Source organism: Rousettus aegyptiacus, unplaced genomic scaffold (genome assembly GCF_014176215.1).
Source record: "Rousettus aegyptiacus isolate mRouAeg1 unplaced genomic scaffold, mRouAeg1.p scaffold_m13_p_14, whole genome shotgun sequence".
In the NCBI taxonomy this organism is placed as follows: domain Eukaryota; kingdom Metazoa; phylum Chordata; class Mammalia; order Chiroptera; family Pteropodidae; genus Rousettus; species Rousettus aegyptiacus.
Genome location: NW_023416289.1, coordinates 52,563,771 through 52,590,595, shown reverse-complemented (window position 1 = coordinate 52,590,595; position 26,825 = coordinate 52,563,771). Strand labels below are relative to the sequence as shown.

The following is a 26,825-nucleotide window of genomic DNA, read 5'->3' as shown; positions in this document are numbered from 1 at the left end:
TGATCATGTATATTTATTTTTTTCTGTAAATTTCCTGCTAGCAATACCCTTTACCAATTTTTTTTCTTTGGGATTGTTCATCTTTTTATTATTTTCTAAAACATTTTATACGAAGGAAATCTACCTACCCTTTGATAAATGTGTTGTCATTTGTCATCTGATTTTGTTTTGATATTTTTTTGCCATGTGTAAGTTTTCATTTTATGTGTTCAATTTTACGGGATTATTTTCCATCCTTGAAGGGACTTACTGCAAAATTATAAACAGAAATCTAGACAACAGCAAACCTTGGCAATTATGACTCATCTTTCTCTGACCTTGGCACTTGCTGCCTGTCACTCCCTGAATCCTCTCTTCATGAATCCACAGAAATGTTCCCAAGTCCTACTCCAGCTTTCCCCATTCTGCCTTTTTGGGAAACTCTACATTTCTCTAATACAACACTTTTCGGCCTTCTAAATCTCATTGCCTTACTTGATAACCAGGAGAATCTACTGTTGCTCTAAGATTTTGAGGGTGTGTGTCTCAGTTATTAAACCCTGTTCCTCTGAATGAATATCCTCATCAGACAGAATTTTTTTCAAACTCTCCAGTTTGTAATGTGAAAACTTAATGCATTGCTCTCATTTTCCCAATAAAAATGATACCAAATTGTTTTTTTTTTAAAGGAAACCTCTCTATTCTTTCAACAATTCATTAAAGCTAAGAGACAGTCTCTTCCTCTAATCCTGGAAAGTTAATTACTAATTCTTGGAAGAGAAACAGTAGTTGGATTTCTGGCCTCAGAGAAGCAAGTGGGGCCAAGAAGAGCTGCTTGACTGTGCGGCATGGGGCCTAGGACCCTGCTTCTGCTGTTAGACGTAACATGAGCCACCACCTCACAGCAGTTTCAGACAGTTCTCCTGGGATGCTGTAAATTCTCCCCGCAGGGGACAGACAGGCCTTCATCATCAAAGAGTCAATGAAACATTACATGCAGAAGCAGTGCGCTCCCACAAAAAAGCAGCCACCACTCAGCTCTTTCTTCCTGACTCCACACTCAAAGACTGGATAACCAGTAGCTTGACAGTAGGGTGGGTGAGCCAAAAAGAGGCAATACAAAATCAGAGTATAACCTTTTTGAAGACATCTTAAGCAGCGTGTACATTTAATACATGTAGAATTACAACATGTATCACTCAACAGGAATGATAACAATATGAAGAGGATGCTCAATTTGCACATACACAAGCGATGACAGCAGTGATGTCACAACTGCTGCCTGGCTGACACTGATAAGATGTCGGTTTTAGATACACTTCAATTTTGAAAATTGCATCTCAGAAATGATGAACTGACACATAAGATGCTGAGCACAGTTTCCGGTCCATCGCCAGCTTTTAATGAATGTTCATAGTCAACAACGACAACAACAAACTCTCAGCAAAAAAGCTCATTCCATCCAGCGTGTTTGGCAGCAAAGAGGGTTAGGAAAATGTTGGTCTTCTCAGACCTGGCTACACCGGGGACAGAGGCTTCAGCAGCAGAATGGTACCACCACAGATGCCACCAGCCTCTGTTGGGTGAGCACGGGCTGAGCCTGGAGAAGGGGCAAGATCATAGCGCTTGGTCATCAGGGAATAAAGAGGCACTACGAGGGTTGGGTGCAGTCTCTGTGACACTACAGAGGCAGGTGAGCCACCCACACAGGCCAAAAGATCTAGAGAGGAGAGGCGGCTAGCATTATTTACTGTATTAACTGTAATTAACGCTCAGTCGGTGCTCATATTAATCCTGCAAAGCAGAAGTTATCCCACTTTTATAGAGGAGAAACTGAGTCTCAGTGAAGTTCTCGTTATCAAGCCCAGGGTAGTACAGCTAGTAGGTGACAGAGCCAGGGTTTGCAGAAGGCCTCACTTGCAAGCCTGAGCTGTTCCCACAATTCTATCAGAACACCATGGGTAAAAAATCTGAGTCATACTCTCTGCCTCCTACATTATTCCTGCCTCTGGAAATCAAATGTTGTATGATGGAGACTTTAGATTTTTTTAAAAAAATGACAGAGGATTATAGCTATAAAGGATATACACTGAGCAGACTAATGTTATAAACAAAACTGCCCCCTGGAACATCAAAACACTTAATATGCTCAACTGCTTTTGAAGCACGTGTCGCAGAGAACCGTTACACTGATTATCAATAATTATAATCTACTCATTAAGGAAAGTCCCACAGGGCTTCTACAAAGGAACACTCAGGGCTGAGATGGGAGCTACTCTGTGTACTTGAAAATAATGAAGCTACCATTCTTTTAAAAATTATCTAATTTAGATTTTCCACTGTTATATACTGGTCCTCTGCAAGGACTATGAAGGGAGTTTTGCTAAATTTGAATGGAATCTTTCTCTCAAAGGTCCAGAGAAGCTTCAGCTGGATCACTGACATGTCAGTTCCCTGAAGAGCAGAGATGAGAGGAGAGAGGTTCTGGGAAAAATACATATCTGAAATATATATATATATATATATATATATATATATATATATATATATATATATATATATATATATCTCCCCCAAAGTCTCTGCTTTTCTTAAGCATTCTGGTTCTGGAGAACTTGTTTCTCCAAAGATTCTTATGATTCATTGGACATTTGTGGACACAAGACACTAGATTTACTGAGAGCCGCTTTATACCTTCAGAAACAAATCTGATCTAAACAAACACATAGGGGTTGAGAACTTAACATGGATCAAGTGCTCAATAGGCTGAATGCTTTATCTCTCATTTTAGTTAAGTCCTTTTAGTTACAAGAAACTGCCAGGCCAGCTCAGGAGACTGCAGAGGGACTATAGGAGTCAAAAATCATACAAAAATCCAAGAATAGGAATATTACAAAAATGTTACAAAAAATCTTACAAAAATCCAAGGACAAGAATCTTACAAAAATCTTACAAAAAAATCTTACAAAAATCCAAGAATAGGAATCAGAAACAGGAACCAAATAGGTACCAAGCCAAGAGGAATTTCATGACCCTCTACAGGGGACCTGCCTTTCCCCCTCTGTGCCTATTAATTTGCTTTGAACTGCAATAAACAGAAAACCCAATTTGAAATGGCTTAAATAGTAGGGAAATGTATTTTCTCACAGAAACTGGAAATCCAGATGCAAGGCGGGTTTCAAGGTTGTATGATCTAGTCGGCCACCTATGTCATCTATAATCCAGGTTCTTTCCTCTTCATTCTGCCATCCGGGGCGGCTTCATCCTAAGGCTGATTGTCCCTGAGTATGACCACTGGGTTTTAGACAGTGGAAATGTGGGCTTAAGTGTCCTCACCAACATTGTCAAAAGAGAAAATGTTCCCCCAAAAGTTCCAGAAAGCTTTACCTCATGGTAGCACTGACCCGAACTAGGTCACACGATTCCTAAACGAACCCCCTATTCTGTTTTTGGCCTAGTGCTACTTCTGGTCATTAGCAAGGAGTGCAGGACTATCAAAATTGGTTCGGACTGCTCAGGGAACACCCTGGAGTGAAGTCAGATATGTGGGTGGTGGAGGGGAAGAAGAAGGATAGGAAAAAGAGAAAGAATAATTCCTAAGTTTTTGGCTCAAGTTAATGGGTAGATACTGAAGCCATGTGGGAAATCTTTGAGGAAAAACAGGGTGGAGGTAGGGGTGGGTATCAGGAGCATCGTGTTAAACATGCTGGAAATGACTCTTAGAATCCAAACTGAGATGCCAAATAATCCACAGGCTATATGGATTCAGAGCTCAAGGAAGGGGTCGGAGCTGGAGTTATAACTGAGAGTAATCAGCATATAACTAGATTTTAAAACCATGGGAACAGATGAAATCAATTAAAGACAAGACATATAGAGAAAAAGAGGTGAGAATCCAAGGCAAAGGGCTAGGGCACTCCAACATCTGCAGATAAAGCAGAGGAGACGCCAAGAAAGGGACCAAGACACAACAATCAGTAAAGCAGGAAGAAAAAACCAGAAACATGCACTGTCCTAGAAATCAAGAGAAGCAAGTGTTTCTTGATAGAGAGAAATCGACTATGTCCTATGTTGGGAGACTGAATAAGAAAAGGGACAATAGGCGAGCACTGCAGTGGCAACATGGAATCACTGGTAACCTGGACAACTGCAGCTTCAGCAGAGTAGTGGGAACAGAAACCTACCTGGAGTGGATTGACGAAAAATGGAATGTGGGGACGTGAAGACACTTCATTTAGAGAACTCTTTTGAGAATTTTGTCTGGGAAGGGTAGCAGAGAAACGAGCAGTAACTGAAGGGGATTTGGGGACCAACGCAGGAGTTTTTATTCAAAGAAGAAGATCCTAGAGCATATCTATAGGTTAATGGGAATGACTTATCAAGAGACAGATGATGTAGGAGAAATAACTGCAGAGCAAAGACCTTGCGAAGTCAAGAGGAGCCGGGACTCGGCACACTGGTGGAGGAGCTGGCTAAGAAACAGGGATCTCTCAGGAGGAAAGGCAGAGAATGAGCACAGATGCATGTCACGTGGTTAGTATGGTAAAGAAAAGGACATGCTCACCTGATGGTTTCTATTTCTGCCATGAAGTAGGTGGCAAGGGTGTTAAGTGAGAAATGGGAAGAGGGTTTTCAAAAGAGGTGAAGGTGTGAAACAGTGATTTCAGGGGGCGGGAAAGTAGACAAGAAAAGTACACACGGATTCTTAGTAGTCTTGCGTACCCACTTTAGGCTTGTGGTCATGAATTTAAGAACAGATATGGTTTTTCTGCAGTAATTGTCAGCTGTTCAGACACAGGCATGCACAGAGTTGAGGTTTTTCTAAATTATCATGGAGGAGCAGCAGCAAGGAAGTTTACAGGTAACTGCAAGGGTGTGATTACAGACTACGCAACGAAGGCTGAATAAGGAAAGGGGAGAGGACCAGAGGGGAAGTAACAGCTAGTGAAGACACCAGTGTCCCAGTGACAGCTGGCTGTTTGCCAAAACCCATTTCCGCTTCTTACAAATACAAGAGTGCCTGTCACCTAGCTGGCCAATCACTTACATTTCCCAGGCTCTCTCGCTTATTACATGTGGCCATGTGTTTAAGATCCTTACAACATGAGTGGCAGCGACATGTGCCCTAATGGACAGGTGCCTTAAGACCAGGCAGGGCCTCCTCTACACCATTTCACTCTCTCCCCAGCTCAATCCAGGACAATGTCACAGGGGGCCAAGATGAAAGGGCCTTGGGTCCCTGAATGGCTGTGTTTGGCAGAACCACTCATTGACTATGAACATCTGCTCTGTGCTGTTACCTGAGAGAAAAAACAACTATGTTTTTTAAGCACTGCATTGTGGGGTGCTTTAGTTACGGCAGTTTGTCACCGTAACTAATCCCAGTTGGTCAAGGGACTGGAGGCTTCCATGAGGTCAAAGATCATCTGTGGAGGTAGAAAAGTGAGTAAGGTGAAAGGCTACAAGGGGTGGTCAGATGGGGCTGCATGAAACTGGGACTTCAGAGATGGTAGTTAGAGGTGACGAAAAGATCTAAATAAAATATGACCAAGGAACTGTGTAGCTAGAGTGGAGGGAGATGAAAATTAAGCCTCAGAATGGTTAGGAAATCAGCCCATGGTTCCACGGCTAATGAGCGAAGGGCCAGGATTCACGCTGAAGCCCACGTGACTTCACACTCTACGCGCTTCCCAGTCTGCCAAGCCCTTAGGTACAATCAAGCAAACCCAGTACAGAGAAAAAGGTGCAGGTGAAGTGCTTCCACAAAGAAAGGTCAGTTCGGCCCCACAAACATGTGACAGCTTTGGGACCCTGATTTTGTCACGACCTACAAACAATCTAGAATGCCTCAGTATTTCACCCGTCCCAATGCCCAGTGATGTCCTGCAAGCCCTCCCATTCTCCTCTGGATTACCACCATTGACTCGTCTGGCCTCCCTACCTCTAGGCTCCATTCCCTCCAAGCCATCTTTCAGACTGTGGAAAGTTACCTCTATGAAATTCACACCATGCCTTCCATAAAACCCTAGCAGCGTGCAAAGACTTCTCTACATAACCAATCACATTTCCCCTGGCCCCTCACACGGCTGATGCTGTAGCCATATTCGATTATTTGCCATTTCACAACTTGACAGACCTTTTCACGCTTCCGTGTCTTTTAACATGCTGGACCTCTTCTTGAAATGTCCTTTGCCCTGATTCACACAACACACTCCCATTTATCTCGTTCCAGTGTCCCTTCCCTAGCATGGCTTTCCTTCTCCAACTCTCCTTCATCCCCCTCCACTGTTCCTGGATACACAGTATTGGAGCTTTTACTGTTTTGCATTATAATACTCTTTATTTGCCTATTTCTCTCCTCATCCTTAACATTTTGACACAGCATCTACTTGACTCATAGCAGGTAGGTGCTTGAATCTTGTGAATGCTAAATGAGAATGAATTTTGCTGTTCAAAATAGAAAATGATGAGATTCGCTGAATTGTTTTTGGTGGGTCTTCACATCTCATATCATACTTCTTATGTTCCCAAGGGAAGTCAGTCTGGATATAGGAGGATCCAGGATCCAGCTGTCCGCATCCATGGCTCCTTTTATAGCCTGTTCTGAAACCCAACATTTCAAAGCCGCCTTCAAAGTCAGATGTTACTAAACAAGCTTACTACATAAATGGTGGGAACATTATGAAGGTGAAACGTAACAGACTGACAAGCTCTCTGGAGAAGACTAGCTGAGAATGTGACAGAAGGATGCCGGCTGGGGGCGGGCAGGTGTTTGTGGGATAGCTGTGATGGCTCAACCATCCAGGAACAACCAGTCTAATGTCTTTAGGGACACCTGGAGCTTGCCTGCTCCCCCTACCCAAATTGCAGTACGTGCTAAACAGTGTTTGTTTCCGCTAGGGCCACCTGCATGACACAGATGGGACAGATGGGAGCATGCTTCCACATGAGAACGTGCAATTATGCCCAGTTCCTCCAGCGGTAACAATTACCAGGAGAAAACCCAAGGGAGGAAACAATCCTGGCAGATAACTGTCTTCCATGCTGGCACACACCACTTAGTTCTCCCAGGAGCAGCTGCTAAATCCATGGCCTCTAGTCTCTTTCACAGTCCTTCCTGGAACTCACGTATTCGAAAAGCAGTTGGTGAGATCAGAACATAAGGCAGTCATCAAACAGGATATATTTAAGTAAGAAAATACCAAGGCTTTATTTTGTTTTCTTAAAAAGACAGCCCTGCTTGTTGGCTAAGTAGAAAGGACGTATACAGTTCTCATGAGTAAACAAGATTTTCCTGCTTCAGGCTGTATACCATAATGCCAAAGAAGTGATACGAAGGGGGTAAAGGTGTAATGCTCTCATCTTCATAGCAATAAAAATGCAAAATAAAACAAAAATTAAATGGACTTAATTAATGCTGGGCATTACCACGGGGAAAAGGCGAGAGGACTTTAATCAGTAGTTTTTCTGTATACAATAAAAAAGTCCACCAGGCCCGCCACCCTCACTCCTTTCCCCAGCTCTCCCCGTCTGAGGTATACCAGTCTGGAACCAACAAAGCTGGCAGTCAAGAGCTTTTGCTTTAGAGTCCATGAGGAAAGGAGGGGAAAAGCCTTGGAAGACCAGAAAATTTGGCTCTGGTGAGGCCCCTACGTGCAGCAGTGTCGCATGTGGAAGTTGACTACATACTCGGCATTAGTCCTCTGCACAGAAATAGCAAAGGGCTCGAAAGGGTGAAAGGTAAAGGCAACAAGGCGTCGCACTGTGTGGTTGATGGGGCGGCCCAGTAAGCCTGCCTGGATCTCAAACTTGAGCAGACCAGAGTCCCGGGCATAGAACCTAAACAGAACAAGAAAGAGAGAGAGGACAGTGTAGATAGTCACCACCATCTTGAAATATGCACAGCAGGGGAATGGAACGACTCGTTATTCTACCTTATGAAACCCCCTCTTATATCAGCCCCAAGCTGTCAGAACTGTGAAATCACCTTCATCTTATCAGCCAATTTTAGGGGCGGGGTGATTAGGAACTTCACTATGTTGTCTTGAATCACTGGGTCTTTTCTCTATCCCAGGAGAGCCCTTAGTTACAGCCTTAATTAACGCCGCCCCTTTCTAGAAACTACCTGCCCCAAAACTGTCTAGGCCAGGCCTAAAAATGAAACGTAAGCCACATATATAAATTTTTCAGGTAGCCATGTTTAAAAAAACATTTTTAAGGTGTAATTAATTTTAATAATATATTTTATTTAATCCAATATCAGTGTCCAATATATTATCATTTCAATCTACAGTCAATATAAAAATATTAATGAGATAGCTCACATTCTTTTTTCTGTCAAGCCCTTGAACTTTGATGTGTATGCGACACCTGAGCACACGTCAACTTAGACTAGTCATATTTTAAAAGCTCAACAACCACATGTGGCTAGTTGACAGTGTAGATCTAGGCCCATATTTGAGTTTTTTCATTTTTAAGAATTCTTTGAGAAGGTTTTTTTCATACACAAAAGACTAAGTAGTTTTTCATTCTTAATCCAAAATAGTAAGACTAAAGATGCTTCCATCCACCTAAGTACTTAAATATCTTTTCCCACATGCAAAATTGGTACCCTGTGGTTCTGAGAACTACAGAAGATCAGCAGGGTTGGGGATGAAACTGGGGAAGTCCTACAAAATGAAGAGCCTGAATTAAACAGCTTGATAATTTCCCTTTCAGAAAGCAAACATAAAAGTAGATATAAAGATATTCATAACCTTTGACTCTATAATCCCATTTCCAAGAATTTACATCCTCAGAATTTAATTTAAATGAAGTAAAAAGTGACATGAATAAAGATGGCTACTATAGCACTAGCTCTAATAGAAAAAAGCAGAAAGAGAATAAATGCCCAGTAATAACAGAATGGTTAAACAAAATATATATAGTACATCTGCTTGATAGAATAATATGCCCTCATTAAGACTGTAACTATGAGGAATATGTAACATGGAAAGTGTTTATAAAATAAAAGCAGACCACAGAGTACCAGAACTGTAGCTGCGTAAATGTAAATGTAAACATGCATACTGACATAGACTAGAACGGGATATACAACAGAGGTGTTAAGAGTAATGGCACTACTCTATTATCCTTACATTTCCCATTTTAAATTAAAAATAAGAATTACAGGAAAAACCCCTTTAGCCAGGGACTATGGCATTTCCAGATGTGTTAATTGGGTTAAAATTTTCAAATGAGAAAGGCAGGGAAATCAAAAAGGAGAGAAATGTATCTCGAGCTGCCTGACAATATCAAATGAGGCCCATTATATGCTTTTATGTGTGGAAAACACATTTACTTTACTCATATAGTCTGCAACACACAAAGGGCTTGTAATTTAAAGTGAGCTGTTTGAGCCTCTAAATATAACTACCAGTGTACAGGAAGTATGGCGAAATGAGAAAGACAAGAAACACTACTCCAGGGATACAACGAGTGGAATCTAGAACGTGGGGAACTACCTGGGTTCAACATTTCATTGCAACGAAAGTAAGAGGGAAACAACCTAGAGACTAAAAAAGACTTAAGGAAATAGTGACCAAATGCAACATAGGAACCTCGTTTAGATCCCAATTTGAAACAAACTACGAAAAGAATATTTATAAGACAATAGAAAAATTTAAAAGCTGATTAGATATTTGGTGGTCTTAATAAAGTTTGTTTTTGCCAGGTGAAATAATGGTACTGAGATTATATTTTTTATGTCCTTATCTTTTAGAAATTCATACTGATAAATTTACAAGTAAAATGCGATGATACTTGGGATTTGCTTCAGATTAATCCAGAGTGGCAGTGGGGGTGGAGGGTAGTGGTTGTGGCAGAAAGAGAGAACAACACTGACCATGAGTCGATAACTACTAAAGCAGGGTGATGGATACATGGAGGTTTGCTCTTCTGCTTTTATAATTTTCCAAGTAAAAAAAATTTAACTGGTTTTTGGAACTTGACTATAATTTCCCAAAGGAAACATTATGGTGATTGACAAGTCAATTCAATTTACAATGAAGCTGGATTATGAAATACTAACCATCGCTGAGTCTATGAGGAAAAGACCCATGCTCCAGCCCAGGGTTCTAAGAACACATCTGCCTCCTTTGAAATAACCCCACTAGTGACAACAACGCCAGTTCCTTTCCCTAGTACCTATTACAGCACGCGGGACAATTCAAGCTCCTGACATGGAGAGACAGGTGAGTCTGTGAACTGGACACCTGCGAGGGAGGGACTGACTGTAAGAGATTAGTTTCAAGGTTCCAGCAATAATACAGGAGTCTACATTCCAAAATTGTCCAAGTAAGGATGCATGATTTCTCCAAAACCACCTGTTCCCCCAAATTATCTCTGCTATCTTTTCTACTGGGTAACATGGGAAAATAAAATAATTTGAGCTAGAGAAAACCTATGAAATGTTATTAGATTACTAAATGGAGAAGTACAGTTTCCTTCCCTGGATACCTTTAAAAGGAAACAACGCTTACCTGAACTGGATGTTTTGATGAGAAGCAAAGAGTAGAGGTTGTTAATTTATGAGACTATTGCCTAAATGATCAAAGCACCCGCCACATTATAGAAGAGCTGCCCTTTCAATTCAACCCATGATTACGAGTGGACACAGTCACAGTGAAACGATGTCCAAGAAAAAGAGAAAGAGGAAGCAGGTCGTCACCAGCCCTGAGGAGGTTTGCAGCTGAAGCGGAAATGGTTACCTGATAGGGTGATCTCCGCAAGTCTTAGGACGCTCCATGACTGACACCCACTTGTCATCGTAGCTGAAGAGAGACAAATCAAGGTATGGGCTACCACTGTACGACTGGGCACTGATGGGGAGCTGACCCAGCAGTCGGCGTACCGCCTCCGTGTGCCCTCCATACTTGGCATTTACAATAGTGTCTTTAAACCTAAAATAAAGCACCAGTGAAGAAGGCTGTGTTAGCGGACACACGAAGCTGCCTTGGATTTCAAACTGACAAACGTATGTCTAAAAACAACTCATTCTGTAAATAAAAACCCAGATATTGACTGAAGTCAGACCTCACACACATCACAAGTCTAGCTAGCTACAAATACTCTCAAAAAAGAGAAAACGGAATAGAAATGGGAAACATTATAAAAGTTAACATAGACTCTACAAACAAGTTTAAAGTGAGTATAACTGATCTATGACAATTATTTCTACTTGAATTTACTCTCCCTAAATAACAGCCTCAGACTGCATCAGGAAAGAGGTAGGAAGAGCAGAGAATCCTGAATAAAGCAGCCCCTTTGTTCTTAGAATCAGATATCAGCAAACTTTCATTAAACCTTTTGACAAATTACTCACTCTTTGTTTAAATAAACTTTGAGAGTAGCTACATATAACCTGCAGAAATATCAGTGTCTAGAAAAATAATAACATGGACACAGTACACATCTGACTTATGTTTAACAATAAATAATAATGGAGTGGTTATTTCTCACGATCGTAACAAATACTAAATTTAAAATCCTTTAACCAAGTACTCCTGTTCTTCTTGAAATTTACCCTGAAGAAACAATCTCATATACAGAGAACTCTCCATGTACATTTAATATATCATGATTTACAACAATGAAAAGTTGAAAAATTAAAAACCAAATGGAAAACTATAATTTTCAAATATTATAACGTAACAAGGGAAATGTTTATATAATGGTAAATTTAAAAAGTAGGCTACATTCTGTCTATATAGTATGATTAAAAACACATGCGAAAAAAATTGTGCCTAAAAAAAGAGTAGTAGAAATACATCAAACATTAATGGATTTCCTCCCCTCATTTTCACTTTCCTATAGTTTCTTAGAACGTCAATTGTCTAGCCATTTTTTAATCTCTACATCAAAGCATATCATTTAGTTCACCCATCAAAGGGAAAATAAATAATTTTTTTTAGTCTGGGGGGAAAATGATATATCGACTCACCCCTGAAATAATGGAATAAAAACTAATTAAATAAAAAAACTGAATGTTCCTAAATTTGGTAAGATCAGAAAGACTGATTAGATAGATGGGTTTTAATTTTTGTTTCTCTGTTAACCTGTAGTGCTAGATGGACATTAACACTTCACAGTTTCCCTAGCTATCAACACGGCTTGTCCATTAGTCTTGACAGTAATTTTCACAGCCTCAGTGTAAATCACAAAATTAAACCTTGAGCCAAAAAGAACTTATTTTTTTCCCTTTCACTTTAGCTGGCATCAAAGATCGTGGGCTCTTTGGTTTTCAACCCTTTTCCAGCAAAGATCCAAGACTGCATGTCATAATCTACACTCCAACCCTGTCAGGCTCGGTGGCTTCAAAAGGTAAAATGATGGGGGCTGGCCCAGGCTTGTGATGATTACAAAGCCAAGCCTCCATGAAAATCTATAGGCTAAAGCAGTTCCTGTTCCCCAGCAGCACTCACCACCTCCAACCTCCGTGCTCCCCCGCTGACTAAATGATGAAGCAGTCATCCCTCTGACTCTTCACTTGTTTAGCTCTTGGCTCACTCGCACTCTGCCCATCTATGCCTCTCTGAATCTGTGATTTCAAAATTCTCAGAGATGATCCTTCGAACACTATGGCCTCCTAGTTCCTAGACCTCCTCTCTGTCTCAGCTGCTCGACCCCACAGTCATCTCACCATCACCAATGACTGCAACCCCCTGTACCCTCAGGATGGAGCACCACACTCTCCAACCACCTCTCCTCTCTCCAGCTCACTCTCTCTACTCAACCCAGTTTCAACAATCCTTCAACTCGAATTGATTACATGGTGCCATCCATCGATTCTACCAACATTTTGTCACCCTACAACCTCATCGTGTCCTCCCTTCCTTAGTCAGCTTAAATTCCACAATCACTCCACCACATACGTCCTCAACAACCTGTCTTCTCCTGCTTTGTGGTACTCGGAAAAACCACACCCCTCGTTAAGCTCAACTCTGTCTATTCCATGCCTGTGTCTACTCAGTTATCTCCACAGCTGAGAAAAACATGGCGATGCTCACTTTGAATTTACAACCACGAACCTCATGGGGCCCTTACTGTCTCAGGCACTGGTGCTACATTCCCAGTCTGGTGAGCCTCCCACATTCTTCAGTAACTATCTCGTCCCTCTCCTCCGTGTTGACCCTAACCTAATCGCATTGCCTATTCTGTTACTGAAAAATAGAAGTAATGAGAAGAGACCTTTTTAAAGCTCCTGTGAGCACATCTGCGCCTATGTAGCTGTCTACACCCCCATGCAAGGCCAACCCCCAGTTTGGGCACTAGATCCCATGCCCACTCATATACTTAACTAATTCTTTCCCCTCTTTTCCCAGGCACTCTTCTAGGTGTTTAGGATATTACAAGTGAACAAAAAAGAACTTAAATTCTAGTAGCAGGAAACAACATGCAATAATTTTACTGGATCATTGCAACAGTCTCCTAAATGGTGCCTGCGCTTCCACCCTACCTCCACAGTCTAGTGTTAACACGGCAAGCAGAGTGATCCTGTTTAAACGTGAGACCACTAAAATACAATCTCATCTACAGTCAAAGCCGAAGCCTCAGAACGGCCCCTGTGTCTGGCCCCATCTCTAGCCACTCTGTCTCCTGCTCACCCCAGCCCAGCCGCACTGACCTCCCTGGTGCTCCTCAAATGCACGAGATCCACCTCAGGACCTTTAGACTGAATAATCCCTTTGCTGGTTTTTCCTCCTCCTGATATTCCCGCAACTCTCTCCTGACCTCCTTCCAAAGCTTTGCCTGTCCTGGCGACCCTGCTGGAACATAACTGACAGTCTCCTGTTAATGCACTCAAAACCGCCAAGTGTTCTAATGATTTTAATTTTTCCTTGGATACATCCTTCTTGGAAACCTCCACCCCTCCTGCTTCAACCTGGTCCAGCCAGTGGTCCGTCACCCTGGAACTTCCCTTTACCATGGTCCTTGGAATTCTCTTGGCGTCTCTCCAGTGTCAGACTATTTCCTGTACCATCCTTTTGTGCATTATTAGTAAAATATATCTTCCAGATGCTTCCTTAGAAAAGTGACATGGGAGGTAATTTTTTTGAGATCTCACATGTCTGAAAATGTCTTTGTTCCACCTATTATTTAGATATAGAATTCTAGGTTAGGAATCATTTTTATCAGAGACATCTGATGTTAATGGCTTCAAGCTTTCAATGTTGTTATTGATAAGTCCAATACCATTCTGATGAATTAATTTTTAATATGTGAAATGCAGGTTTTTCTAAAAGTTTTTACAATTTTCTTTTTATCCCCAATGTTCTAAAATATCATGATGCTATATATGCCTCAGTGTGGGTCTTTTTCTCATTGACTGCAGTGGATGCTTGATGGATCCAGTACTGTACTGACAAAGGTTTAATCATTATTTCTCCAAGGGAAAAAAGTTATGATCTGCAGCACTTGCCAATTTCTGTGGTGTAACTCCTGCTGCTGTGGTCGATTTCAAGGTACCAGTGTGACATCACTAATGTGGAGCTGTCCAGAAATGAACATCAATATATAGTATTTTCACCATGCAAACAAATACGAATAACCTCAAGAGCATAAAGAGTAGTGAAATAATTAGGAAATGACTAATTTTTAATAATGGCTGTGTTTAGTAATCGGCTTGCAATAAGTTTAACATTGGCTCACATGAGTCACCACAACCAAGCTTGATCACGCCTCTAAATGGTCTTACCAATCTAGAAACATGGCCTTCAGCACTGGGAACTGCCCTACGCTGCTTCCTCCCCTTCATTTTTCCCTATTGCTCCTCTGGCATTAGTCAGATTTTGGGACTCCTGGGTAAATCTTCTAATTTTTTTTTTCATTTTTTCTCTACCATTTTCCTCATCTTTTTATACCACTTTTTTGGATAGTTCAACTATATCTAACAAATTTAAAACTTTTAAAGCATGCCTCTGTTCTAAATGTTCTTATTCTTATAGTTTCAATTATTTCAGTGAATGCAACGTTGTTTCTTTATTCTGTTTATTTTGATCTCTTTCAAGATAAAGGCTTTCCTTAAGTGACTTGTGATCCTTGGTATCCATATTTTTTCCTAAACGTTTATTCTGACCTGCAATGGATCCATTTTAATTTTTTTTTTTTTTACCAAAAGGTTTTTGGAGACTATAAAATTAAGCATGTAGAGCCATGTGTTACTCAAAACTAAAAAATAATTTCAATCTACATAAACATTTTCAATGTTTTAATTTTCAATGCAGCAAAGTATGATAAGATGGTTAATAAAATATGTTACATTAGAATACAATTCTGTGGGGGTGATGGAATAGATATATGAAATGGAGGATAAGATTGTAGCATGGTTTCCTGAAGTAAATGACTACTGGCCTAACACCAACAAATTAAGAAAAGTTTAAGAAAAACTAAGCCTGTTAGACCTAGCGGAACAACTTACCGGCGCTGGATCTGCCTTGCAAAATTGTTGCTGGAAGCCGAGCAAGGAAACTGGACTTCACTGTGTAGGGTGGCATTACGGAAGAGATCACAGAAGTTCTCAAAGAGCTCCAAGAGCTCATCCGATGTATTCTCAAACACAGCGATCACCTCTGTTGTCACCATATTGTACACCACAAAGAAAGATGCCTGCAGAAGAACAGAAAGCGCTAAGGGGCAGCTGGGTATAATGCCATGCCTAACAAACTAATCACTTGGCTGAAAATTCAAGCTACCCAAGTGAAACATGCAAACCTCTCTGCTCCAGCACTAGGGCCAAAACATGGCTCCGAGTGGTTCTGAGAAAGGAGAAGACCTCAGTGGGCTTTATCAGTCAAGGGCTTCAGTACTGCCAGATTTCCCACTCTGCCTGTGCTGCCAGAATTACCGAACTGGCCAGCATATATGTATAAAAGGTTTCCAATCTTCCATATCAAACTGTGCAAGTGCAGTATTTTTCCTTCCAAGTGTTTATTCCCTACTTGCTCCCCAACCCATCCTGAGATAAAAAACACTTTTTTAAATTGCCAGATTTAATTTTCCTTCCCACTGAGAAAGTCATTTTGCACCCTGAAGCTGCCTGTTGACAAATTATTTTCTCTTGTGTACGTATAGTTGAAAGTTCAATTTGGGGGCATTTATTTTTCCTCTTAATATTTCTAACATGCAGTGAAACGCCTTAAGTACATTGTGTCCTAAAACTGCCCAGACAAGTTGTAACCAAGCAGGATACCTGCTGCTGAACAAATGAAAAATCAGAGAGATATTTCCATTTATTTTTTTATAAATGTTCTTTCAACCAAGAGCATTTGCAGCATTTGAGATTTGTAGCAATTAAAACCAGAGGGGGAACTTGAAAAGCATTCAAATGCCATAAGTGGCAGTTACTGCTTTTTCTGAATGGGCCCATGGGTGGCTGGCCCTCTTCCTCTAAACCTCCAGTTTAGAGGGAACTGCTCCACCTAACAGGGAAGAAGCACCAAGAACCCCTAATGTTTGTCACAGTGAATGTGACAGTGTGAATCAATCTGCAAGTTTCCAACAGAACCTAGAAGTTGTCAGAACAATGGGATTAGCAGTCCCCTTCCTATGATTGAGTTTAAATCTTCCTTACCAATTTCTGGAGCCATTTGGCCCACCTATTTTACTAGTAATTAGTCCTTCCAGAGCTTATATTACATGACTTTTTACGAACCCCTGGAAATTAAATTTGGCTGTAAATTAAAGAGGCTGGAGGGTAACCTGAGAATACCCTAATATTAGCAAGGCTTTGTTTTTGGATGCACTTTTTACTCATTAACCTTATTGGAACCTATCAAATTAAACTGAGGAACAAGGGAAAGACAAGTAGGGCAGAGAGATTGGGTTTAAAGTTACAGACTGTTAAGCAAAGCACAGAGCCCTAGTTACGTTTCTAGCTACAATTATCACAGCTACCAGAAATAAATAGGTCATGTTTTAAAAAAGGAAAAAAAGATAATCTCGAATGCGGCAGTCACAGACATCTTATTCCCTCCAAAATAAAAAGGTAATTACAGCTCGAACCTAAATAAAAGATTGGCTCATGTCCTTTCTATAGACCTGGACAACACTTTGATTGTATCAGGGCTTCACCAGGATCCATTCTAATTATGTGAATATAGAATTACATACACATTCACTAATCTTCCCTCCAGGGCAGAATGGGAAACACAGGACAGGAGGGTACAGAAGTCAAGGCCTTCACCGCCACTTAGATGAACTTAAATGTTCACCTGTGATAGCAAAATGGGTGACTTCATCATTGACAGGAAAGAAGAATCCAGAAAAAGAGTGATCTCTTAACCATATTACTCCCCGTTTTTTTTAAGAATACATAAGGTATGATTCAGAAAAAAAAAGTTGGAAAACATTTTACCACAGATGGCTTGGTAAGGTTTTAGGAGACAATGCTATGCACAGTCTCTCTTAATGGCAGAATCAGCAGCAGGTCAATGAGACACCAGATTAAGATGTGGTTTACTGGTTTGTTCTCTGTTCAGAATTTCCAATCTAGCAACTAAGAAAACAATCTAGAAACCGGAGAATGGGGCAAAGATAGAGAAAAGGTGTCTCTTAGTTGGTCAACACTAAGTGGAGATCAACTAAGTGGAGATCAAAGGGAAACACCCAGATTACCCCAAATTTCAACATGGTATTTCAACGCAAGAGTCTCAGAGGTTTCTGTGCTCTTACCACCACCTTATTCCCATTCGAGTAATGCCTGTCTCCCTTACCAACATCTTTCAGGCAAACTGAAAAAACTTCAGGACCTGCAGTCCTGCTGAGCCACACGGGTGACCCGAAATGTGGGCTTCCTTTCGATCTTTTACTGCTCTATAACCTATCTTTCAGCATGTGAACAAGGGCAGGGAAAAGTCATAAAACTCAACTGTCAAATGAACTTATATATTAGTTACCTTTTAAAGAAAACTGTGGGAAGAAGTTTATAGACATTAACCATTTAAGCAGGAAAGAAAGGCTAAATTTTGAGAGGATTTTCTTTTTTCTATGGTGGGCTCATTCTCATTGCCAGAACTAAAACAGTCAGACCAACAAGCACAGTCTCACAAATTCAAGGCAGGATTATCCACTTCGAGGGTACTGAAAATGCCCTGCAGAAGGCAAAAAGGTAACGACCACAGAAGTGACTATCTACGTATCAATGGCTTGAGATTTAGCTTCCATTTATCCAAAAAAAAAAAAAAATGCATATGGCCAGAGAAAAAAACAGAACTACTGTAAGCTTGACTGAGCCCTAGGATAGCAGAAATTCGAGACTACGCAAAACATGTACTTCTGAGAGGCTGGCTTTGGCAAAGAGAGGAACCAGCCCGTTCAGCCAAGGAGACTGGAGTGATAAAGGGCAGGAGAGCACTTCATACCTGGGACGGATCTGTGACCCGCAGGGTTACGACGTCCTCACTAGTGTACTTGATAAACAGATGGTTTTCGTCCAGAAGCTGCATTTTCCACATGCGCAGCTGGCGCAGTTGGTCAAAATACTGGAAGAAGCGCCTCTTGGCCATGGCGCTCCCGTCCTGCTCCGCCCGGCGCCACAGGTACACAAGCAGCCGGTGTTTCAGGGAGTTGATGAAGGGATCCCTGAAAGGATTGGCCATGCCTGTCTGACTGTCCCGCTGGACCTCAGGGAAAACAGCTGACACGGTGAGCAGGTCATCCTCATAGCAGAAGCGGCCAATGGTCCTCACATCGATGAAAGTGCCTTCGGGGGTCACCTGGAAGACATGGATGGTCTGCTGCTGCACGGACAAGATGGCCAGGATGTTTTTATACAAGTACAGCCCTTGGTTGTGTGACAGGACCACTTTATCACACTTGAAGGTACGTGTGTCACATAAGCGGCCAGTGTGAAGGTCAATGATGTGGAGAGAATAGTCCTCCAGAGGGGACCGCGGGTTGGGGGTCACGGACTCACTGTTCCGATACACCTCATAAAAAGGAGGGTGAGGCTCGTCCGGGAGGTAGGCAGCCGAGCCCACGATGACACACCGGCAGTCGTCAGTGAAAAGACTGCACTCCCGGTTCAGGTGCTCGCCGTTGGCCGCTACGTTGGTGATGTGCAACAGGACAAAAAACCGTTCAAAGAGCCGGCCGCGAATGTTGACTGACCGCTGGTCATTGCCGTTGGACAGGATCTCCCCCTCGTAGCCCTGCAGTAGGTCCTCGGCTGCCTGGCAGCCCTGGTACTCATAGATCTCAAGGGATGTCTGGTCTGAAGAGAAGGCAATGAAGTAGCGTCCATCAGGTGAGAATTTACGCAAGAAACAAGGAGGCTTTTCGACATTGACAACTGTGAAGTTGGGGAACACGTTCTGGTGGAACACTCGGACCTGATGCCAGTGGGTGCCTGCCTTGCCAGAACTGATCCGCCGGTGTTCCAAGCGGTGAATGACATTTTGGTTCTGGATTCTTCGAGGTTTGATGGTGGAAACATGATGATCCATTATCACATCTCTACGTGGCAAAATAAAGAAGAAAATCAAAGTTACCAAAACATATACAAGTCAAATGGATTTCCCTCCTTATGTCCTGAACCTAGGAGCCCCGAAGATGACAGTGATCAGCATTCCTCCTTCCCAGATCAGAGTCAGGAAGTGGCCCTGACATTTCAGTAGCAGACTGGAACCAGACTGGAAAACATTTTGTACGTCATGCCATGCAAGCCATCACAGGTTTTAAAGCAGGGGAGTGAATGGACTCAATCTGTGTTTTAGAAATAAAAATATACACACAAAAGGGTATTCATTTATAGTCTGACTCCTTCTGAAAGGCATCTGAAATGTGTTATATAATATATATTATCTGGTCCAGTTAAAGATGTGCTTACCTCTATGACTGAGTAAATCAAGTTTCTCAAACTGCTAGTCATAACTCATTAATAGGGCCTTGGAACCAATTTAATGGATATACTGATGGACATTTTAAAAAATGGAACAAAATACAAAGTATCAAACTGAATCACACACAGTAAAACACTGTTTTGTGAAAATATGTTTCGATTATATGAGTTCCATGCACTGTGTGAGGATAGTTCCTACTGATCTACACTACAGCAAGAGACTGCAAACTACTGACCTCAGACCAAATCTAGCCTGCCTGCCTGTTTCTATAAAGTTTTATTGGAACACAGCTATGCCTGTCCATTTACATATTCCCTATGGTGTTTTTTCCCTACAAAAGCATAGCTGATGAGTTGAGACAAAGACCATATGGCCTGCAGGCCTAAAATATTTCCTATCAAGCCCTCTGCAGAAAAAGTTTGCCAACCCCTGATCTTGACCACCGGTTTCTAAGTAGGGCAAGTTTGTAATATCTGGAGACATTTTTTGGTTGTCATAACTTGGAAGGGAGAGGTGCTATGGGGGTCTGACAAATAGAAGCTAGGGATGCTGCCAAGCATCCTACACTAAAGAGGACAGCACCTCACATCCAGCCCAAAATGTCAGTAGTGCTAAGGATGAAAAACCCTAATCTAGAGAAACAGATACACATATATAACATGAGACACATGAGAGTGTCTGTAGCAGAGCTGTTAGCAACAGCAAAAACTGACAACAGTCCAAATATCAACAGCAGACTAGACAAATTTATCCAGGTACATTCATGCAGTGGAATCTTATGAAGCAATGAATTAATGTACTACAGTTATACACAACACAGATGAATCGCAGGACACGATGTTGAATGAAGAAAGGTACAGAATATATAGTGTGATTCACTTTATATAGCTTCGAACAATTTCTAGTTTAAGGATACTAATATGTATGGTATGCAATTATGAAAAGCAAGGGAATTATAAACATAAATTCAGAATAGTAGCATGGTTGCTGAAGACACACTGGTAACTCCAAAGGTATATTTTTTCTTAAAATAGCATTGATCATACTATTACTCTTTAAAGTTTGTAAATCTTTAATTAGTTGTACTTAATTGTTTTAAATCAGAAAATGATCCTTATAAAGGGAAAATAAAGGCCAGTAAGACGAAGCCAGAGGTTGACAGAAACACAAACCACAAGTACTTGCAGAACCATCAAACTTCTAATTTGGTCCTGACTTCCTCAGGACACAGGGAAAGAGGAAAATGCCCTGGTTAGAGAATTTGCACTGCCAGTAAGCTAAAAACTTAATAGCTGCTCAAAAGCAGCACAGCTCTTTCCAGCACTGGAATTTAAAAGAAATCTCTCTCATGAGTTTTCTCGAAGGACCTTAGCATGATACAGTGGGCAATGTCCTCCACACCTGAATTAATACGATATTGAATTTCACACAGCTACTCCTTTTAAGAGTAATACTGTTACGTAGCTATTTTGATACAGCCTAAAAAACACACACTATTAAGGTTTTAGCATTTTAAAATACCAAGTAATGTACAAAACCGCCTCATTGGATCTCCGCGCACGACACCTCTGCCAACCTGAGATGGAGGTTGGAGTCAGAGAGGGAGACCAGAATGGGATGAGAGAGGCAGGTAAGGCCCAGGCATGCATGAAGGAATGGGCATCTACCTGACTTAACCCCATTTGAATTCGATAAAGTATACAACAGTTGTTCAACCCAGAAAAGGGCATTGATCATTTTAAGCAGAGCAAATGCTTATTTCTAAGAAAATTCATGTACATTTTAAATTGTTGCACCTAAAATTCTGATTTATCCTTTTTTTAAGACAAAGAAACCAGCAATGGAGTGAAGGGAGTGAAGACATGGTGTGGGTAGAGAGGAAAGCCTGTTGTTAGCTTTAGCTCCAAATTGCACAGGAAATCCTCACAGAATTTCCTAACACTTCCCTCAGCATGCTCTATCTCTACACTATCTATATAAAATTTTGTATTACACAATTATCGTTTTGGAGGACATGATGAAATTCTAAAAGTCTTTTTCCACTTGTTCTTATTGATTATAATGCATGCTCATAAAAATTCAAACAATATATTAAAAATACACGATGAAGGTCCCTAGTGAGAGTGGGAATTACGATGAGTTAAAAGTAACATTTTTTCCCAAAAACTGGCCTTCTACTACTTTCCCTATTCCAATGAACAGTCCCGCCACTCATCTGCTAACCAGAAATGGAAACTGAGGAGTGTTCCTTGATACGTCAGCCCCCATACCCAATCGGTCACCAAACTCTGGAGATCTTAACTCCTAGATAGTTCTATAATCCTCACTCCTTTCTATCATGACCTGCCGGCGCCCTTACCCAAAATTTTTACAATTTCATGTCTACATCACTCCAACCATTTCCTACCTGGTCTCTCTAAATCCACTCTTGTCCGTCTTCGATCCATTCAAAAGCCAGAGTGATGTTTTTAAAATGCTTTTGTGATCATATCCTCCCTGCTACGAACTAAGACAGGTCAGTATGTTCCCATTGCTCTTAATGATACAATCAAAATCCTTGAGATGCCCACCTGGTGCTCTAAGGTCTCAGCTTTGCCTCTCCAGCCTCATTTCCCACTTAACTATTTCAACAGGTGTCCTATCACCTGCCTTAGAAACTTGGCACTTGCTGTTAACCTCGCTCTAAACAATCTCCTCTCACTTTGCTGAGTTAATTCCTATTTCAGATTAATTATCCCTTCTCAGAGAAGTTTTCCTTCACCTTCCCACTGGAGAAAATACCAATATACTAACCATACCTCTCCTTTCATAGCACTTACCACAGCTTTCAACTTTGTCTCTGCATTTCACTTATGTCTATGACAACAGATGGTGAGCTCCTGCACAGTCCACAAACATATTTTGTATGCCCATCACTGTACTTGTCACTTCTTATGCCTCCTTTCCTCAGCACCTGACCTGCCTCATGCCAAATTCTTTGCCAACACCGGTATCCAAAGGGGCTGTTCCCTATGCCTAGGATGTATTTTCTCCAGCCTTTGCCATAACTTCTAAAGTTGCAGCTTAAGTGTCATCTTCAGGAAGTCTCTGACCGCCCTATCTAAAACTAGCCTCCCATCATCATTTCTGTCTTCTACAAATTAACTGTCGCAATTTGAATTTGTACGTTTACTTGCAATGGTTATGTGCTTGATGTTGGACTCCCTCATTAAACTTCTCCAGTTAACTGTACCAAAGTCACCTGTTTTCTCAAGATTCTGGCACTGGAGCTGGCCCATAGTATGCGCTTGAGACGTTATTTACGGAGAGCCTGGCTGAATCGGACCACTAAGTCGTTTTGTGGTACTAAGCAAGTCCTCTGCCTTTAGCTGGGTCTGTTTTCCCATAGGGGCGGGTGGGCAAATCCCTCAATTCTTTATGACAGTTTCCAAAACTGATAGAGGAGACGGAGGGGCGGGCATCACCACCCCTACGAGGGCGCCCCCGGAAAGAAAAGCCCGGGGCGGGGCCTCCCTGGGAAGAAAATTCTGAGGGAGGGCGGGGGCCGCGAGGCCTCGCCGTCAAGCGGGGAGGGAGCAGCCCTACGGTGATAACCTGAGGAGGCTTCGGAGAGGGCTTGACAGGTTTCGAGGATGGGCCAAGGAAGGAGAAGTCCTCACCTGTCTGTCCGGGTTCAAAGGGCGGGGGCGAGGGACCCCCCGGCCGGCTCGGCGCGCACCTCCCTCGGCCCCGCCCCCGCCATGCTTCCGGACCCGGCGCCGCGGCCCCCGCTTCCGCTAGCCACCGGAAGTGTGGTGCAGCGAGAAACGACGTGGGGAGAGCGTCGTGCCGTCCCGCCGGCCCTGAGGAACGTTACAGCGCACCCTGGTGTCCGGAGGGGGTATCACAGAGGTCCACAGAGGTCCAGTTTGCGGCAAAGGAAAAAATTAACTGGGGCCCTAAACAGGGCACCTCCGCACTGTCCAGGCGCCTGCTGGGCACATTGGCAAAAATATTCATTTTTAACCTCTTGATTAGATTCGCCATTTAATCAGCTGAGAAACCGTGAACGTTTAAAGGACAAGACTGTGTTTTTCTCTGAGCACTCAGTGCCTAATACATTTGCCGGCACACAGTGGATGTACAATGCAAGTTTCTTTCACTAAATTAATCCCATAACCTTTCCTTGACTTTCACTTACATTACTCATTCAGTCTCTTACAACCTGGTTCCTCCCTCGAAGCTTCTGCTTTGTTCTATTTCTGGACTGCCTGTCCCCCAATTTTCCCACCTCAGCTTCCTGGTCCCAGGGCAAATGTCATCTCTTCAGAGGGTTTTCGTTACAGCTCTCAGTCAACTGCCATGACGTTGTTTCTTCAAAGCACTCATCACTATCCAATATTACCTGGTTTGAGCCTTTAATTCAGAATGAATCAAGAGCCAAGGCTTTGAACAGAGGAATAGCATAAGCTGACTTATGTTTTAAAAAGTTTACTCTGGCTGCCACAGGGAAAGGGGACTAATGAGGGACTAACCAGGAGCCTACTGCACCAGTCCAAGCACGAGATGATGGTAGCCTAGATTCGGGTGATGAAGGTGCACGGGATGAGAAGTGATCAGATTTGGAATACATTGAAGATGGAGTCAACAGGATTTGCCAATGAATTGCATAAGCAGTGTGAAAGAAAGGAAGGGGAGAGGCGAAGATGTCCCAAAGTATTTGGCCTAAGTTACTGAATTCTTTTGCTCAAAAAGTTATAGAATATTTAGATTGGGCTACGTTCAAAGTCAGCTCCACAAGAACAGAAACCATTTCTGTATTGCAGCTATGGATTCCTGAGGGCTAACACAATGCCAGGCACATAGGCACTCAATAAAGATTAGTTGGATGCTGACAATCTTTTATACACGCAGGGCAGTGCCTCAGTGGGGTAATCTTCAAGCACAGCAGATGTCACATTTTATTTCCACAGCTCCTCAGCCCGCTTTCTCAGATGTTCCCGTTTATAAGTCCCTTCCATTCCTCCCACTGTCCTCTCGCCCTAGGAAGAACACTGAGTCCTGAGTTGTCGCTGCACCCCCGTGCTCCTTCTGCCTCCTTTGTCCCTCTCAAGAGTCTCCATGTACACAGGGTCCCCAAGTTAGTGGGGTGATGGAGTGAGAGGGAAGCACCTGAAGGACTTGAGAGCTTTCTCTCCACTCACTTCAGTCCTCCTGTGACTTTTCTGCCAAGGCTTTTAGCAACTCTGCTCGCTATCTGCATTAGCCACGAGAGATGGAGATGGGGGAAAAAGCATCATGAGAGGCTCTTGTTCTTTCTCCCTTTCTAGAAGAGGCTGGCAGAGCTCTTTTCACCTCCATACTGTGGCAGACATTTCTCATCCTAAGTATTATACCACGACCACCCATCATCATCATCATCATCATCGTCATCATCATCAGTGTCATCGTCAATATCATCATCACCAATCCTTTAATCAAAATAATTGCAATTGCCATTTAGGACCAATTTACTGTATGCCGTACCCTACGCCAATCATTTCGCCCACACTATCTCATTTCGTCCCTCGGATAACCATGTGAATTAGGTATTATTACCCCTACTTTGCTGATGCAGAAACTGAGGCTCAGTTTCACTTGACCCCCACCCTATATTTGCTTCGCAAGGCTCCCCTCTTCATAATAAGCCCTTTATTGCTATTTGCAGGAAATGCTTGGTTTCTGCTTATAGCTCTTCAGCCTTCGGATTTCAAACTCAAATTCTTATCAACTATCTGAAGACATACCTTCCCTCCCTGCTCTCGGCTAAATGCTCCCTGCCCCAGCAGTAGTTTTCCTTTCTCTTCAGTGGCCCTGCAGGATAAGGGAGAATGGCTGGAAATGAAGGGAAGAGGCTGGGGGCCGAGAAGGCAAAGCCCAAGGAACATAAAAAATCTTAGCTGCGGAGAAAAGCACTCTTCTTCCCAGGAAGGCAATGAAATTAGAGGCAATTGAGAGACACAAAGATTCAATAAAACCTGGGGAGGCTCTCAGGTTAGGGGGGCCAAGACTGGCTGGGGAGATGGAACAGCTGGTCCTCACCTCCAGTGCCAGTAATCGCCCCCTATGTCATGATGGCTGAACATACAGTCCTTCCTAGCCCCGCACCCAGGCTGCCCTGTAATGGGAGCAGCTGGGATGGCCAGAGGAGTGGGGGTGGCCTGGCCACCCACAAGGCATGAGCCTCCTCCCATGAGCCTAGGGTCTGGGGACTCAAGAACTTTGGAGCTGGGACCTTCCCTGAGAGCAGGAGGCTAAGCTAGGATTGCCTTCCTGTCTACCTGTAGGATATAGGTTACCAGAAGGCCTGGGAGGAGCCACGGGGCAATCTGTGGGGGAGGAACAGAGCATCCCTTCCATCCCTTTGCCCCCATTGTCATCTCTTTCACCTTCTGAGGATCCAATGGTGAGTAACTCACACTGTAGGAGAGAATGGGGTGCAGAAAGTGCTGGTTAGGGAAGCACAGGGCCAGGTGGATGCAGCGGGTGACAGACAGCCCAGGTGTTTCCTTAGTTAGGGAAGGTCTTCAAGAAGACATGATCACAATGTCTGGTGCACGGCCAGCCGTGGAGGGAAGGAGTCAGAAGAAAGGGACAGTAGGTGGGAAAGCACAAGACAGGAGATGCCTTCTAGAAAATGCACTTCACATCTGGAGGCAGGTTTTGAAAGAGTTTGCTGAAGCAATAGGACCACGATAAACAACTTGAAGGAGAGTGCCATCACTCTGACCAGGAATCACGATTACGAATCGACAGCCAAGATGTCCAACAGCAGTAAGAAATTCTGTACAGCCCCTGAGGGTATGTTACTCATCTTTCAAAGTCAACGGTAATGATAACTAAGTCATAATATTTTATAAGTGTATGATGAAACAAATGTCAAAGTAGATCCCTCGACCCCAGTGGTTGAAATAGGAAAAGGACATAATTTAAGGTGTATTCATAAAGAAG

At 42.5% G+C, this 26,825-nt stretch overlaps 1 protein-coding gene across 5 annotated transcripts in view; it reads right to left on the bottom strand.

The window, feature by feature from the left end:
* DET1 (DET1 partner of COP1 E3 ubiquitin ligase) overlaps positions 1–23,645 on the bottom strand; it is a 34,513-nt gene extending 10,868 nt beyond the window's left edge. For 2 of the 5 annotated variants that reach the window (XM_036231971.1, XM_036231970.1), the window contains exons 1-4: positions 23,516–23,633; positions 18,378–19,470; positions 15,437–15,624; positions 10,728–10,919 (exon numbers count right to left, since the gene is read on the bottom strand). In XM_036231971.1, the coding sequence (XP_036087864.1) occupies positions 10,728–10,919; positions 15,437–15,624; positions 18,378–19,460 (1,463 nt within the window). In that variant the 5' untranslated portion in view covers positions 19,461–19,470; positions 23,516–23,633. The other 3 variants (XM_016151639.2, XM_036231969.1, XM_016151641.2) reach the window with 3 other exon arrangements.
* Positions 23,646–26,825: the final 3,180 nt, after the last annotated feature.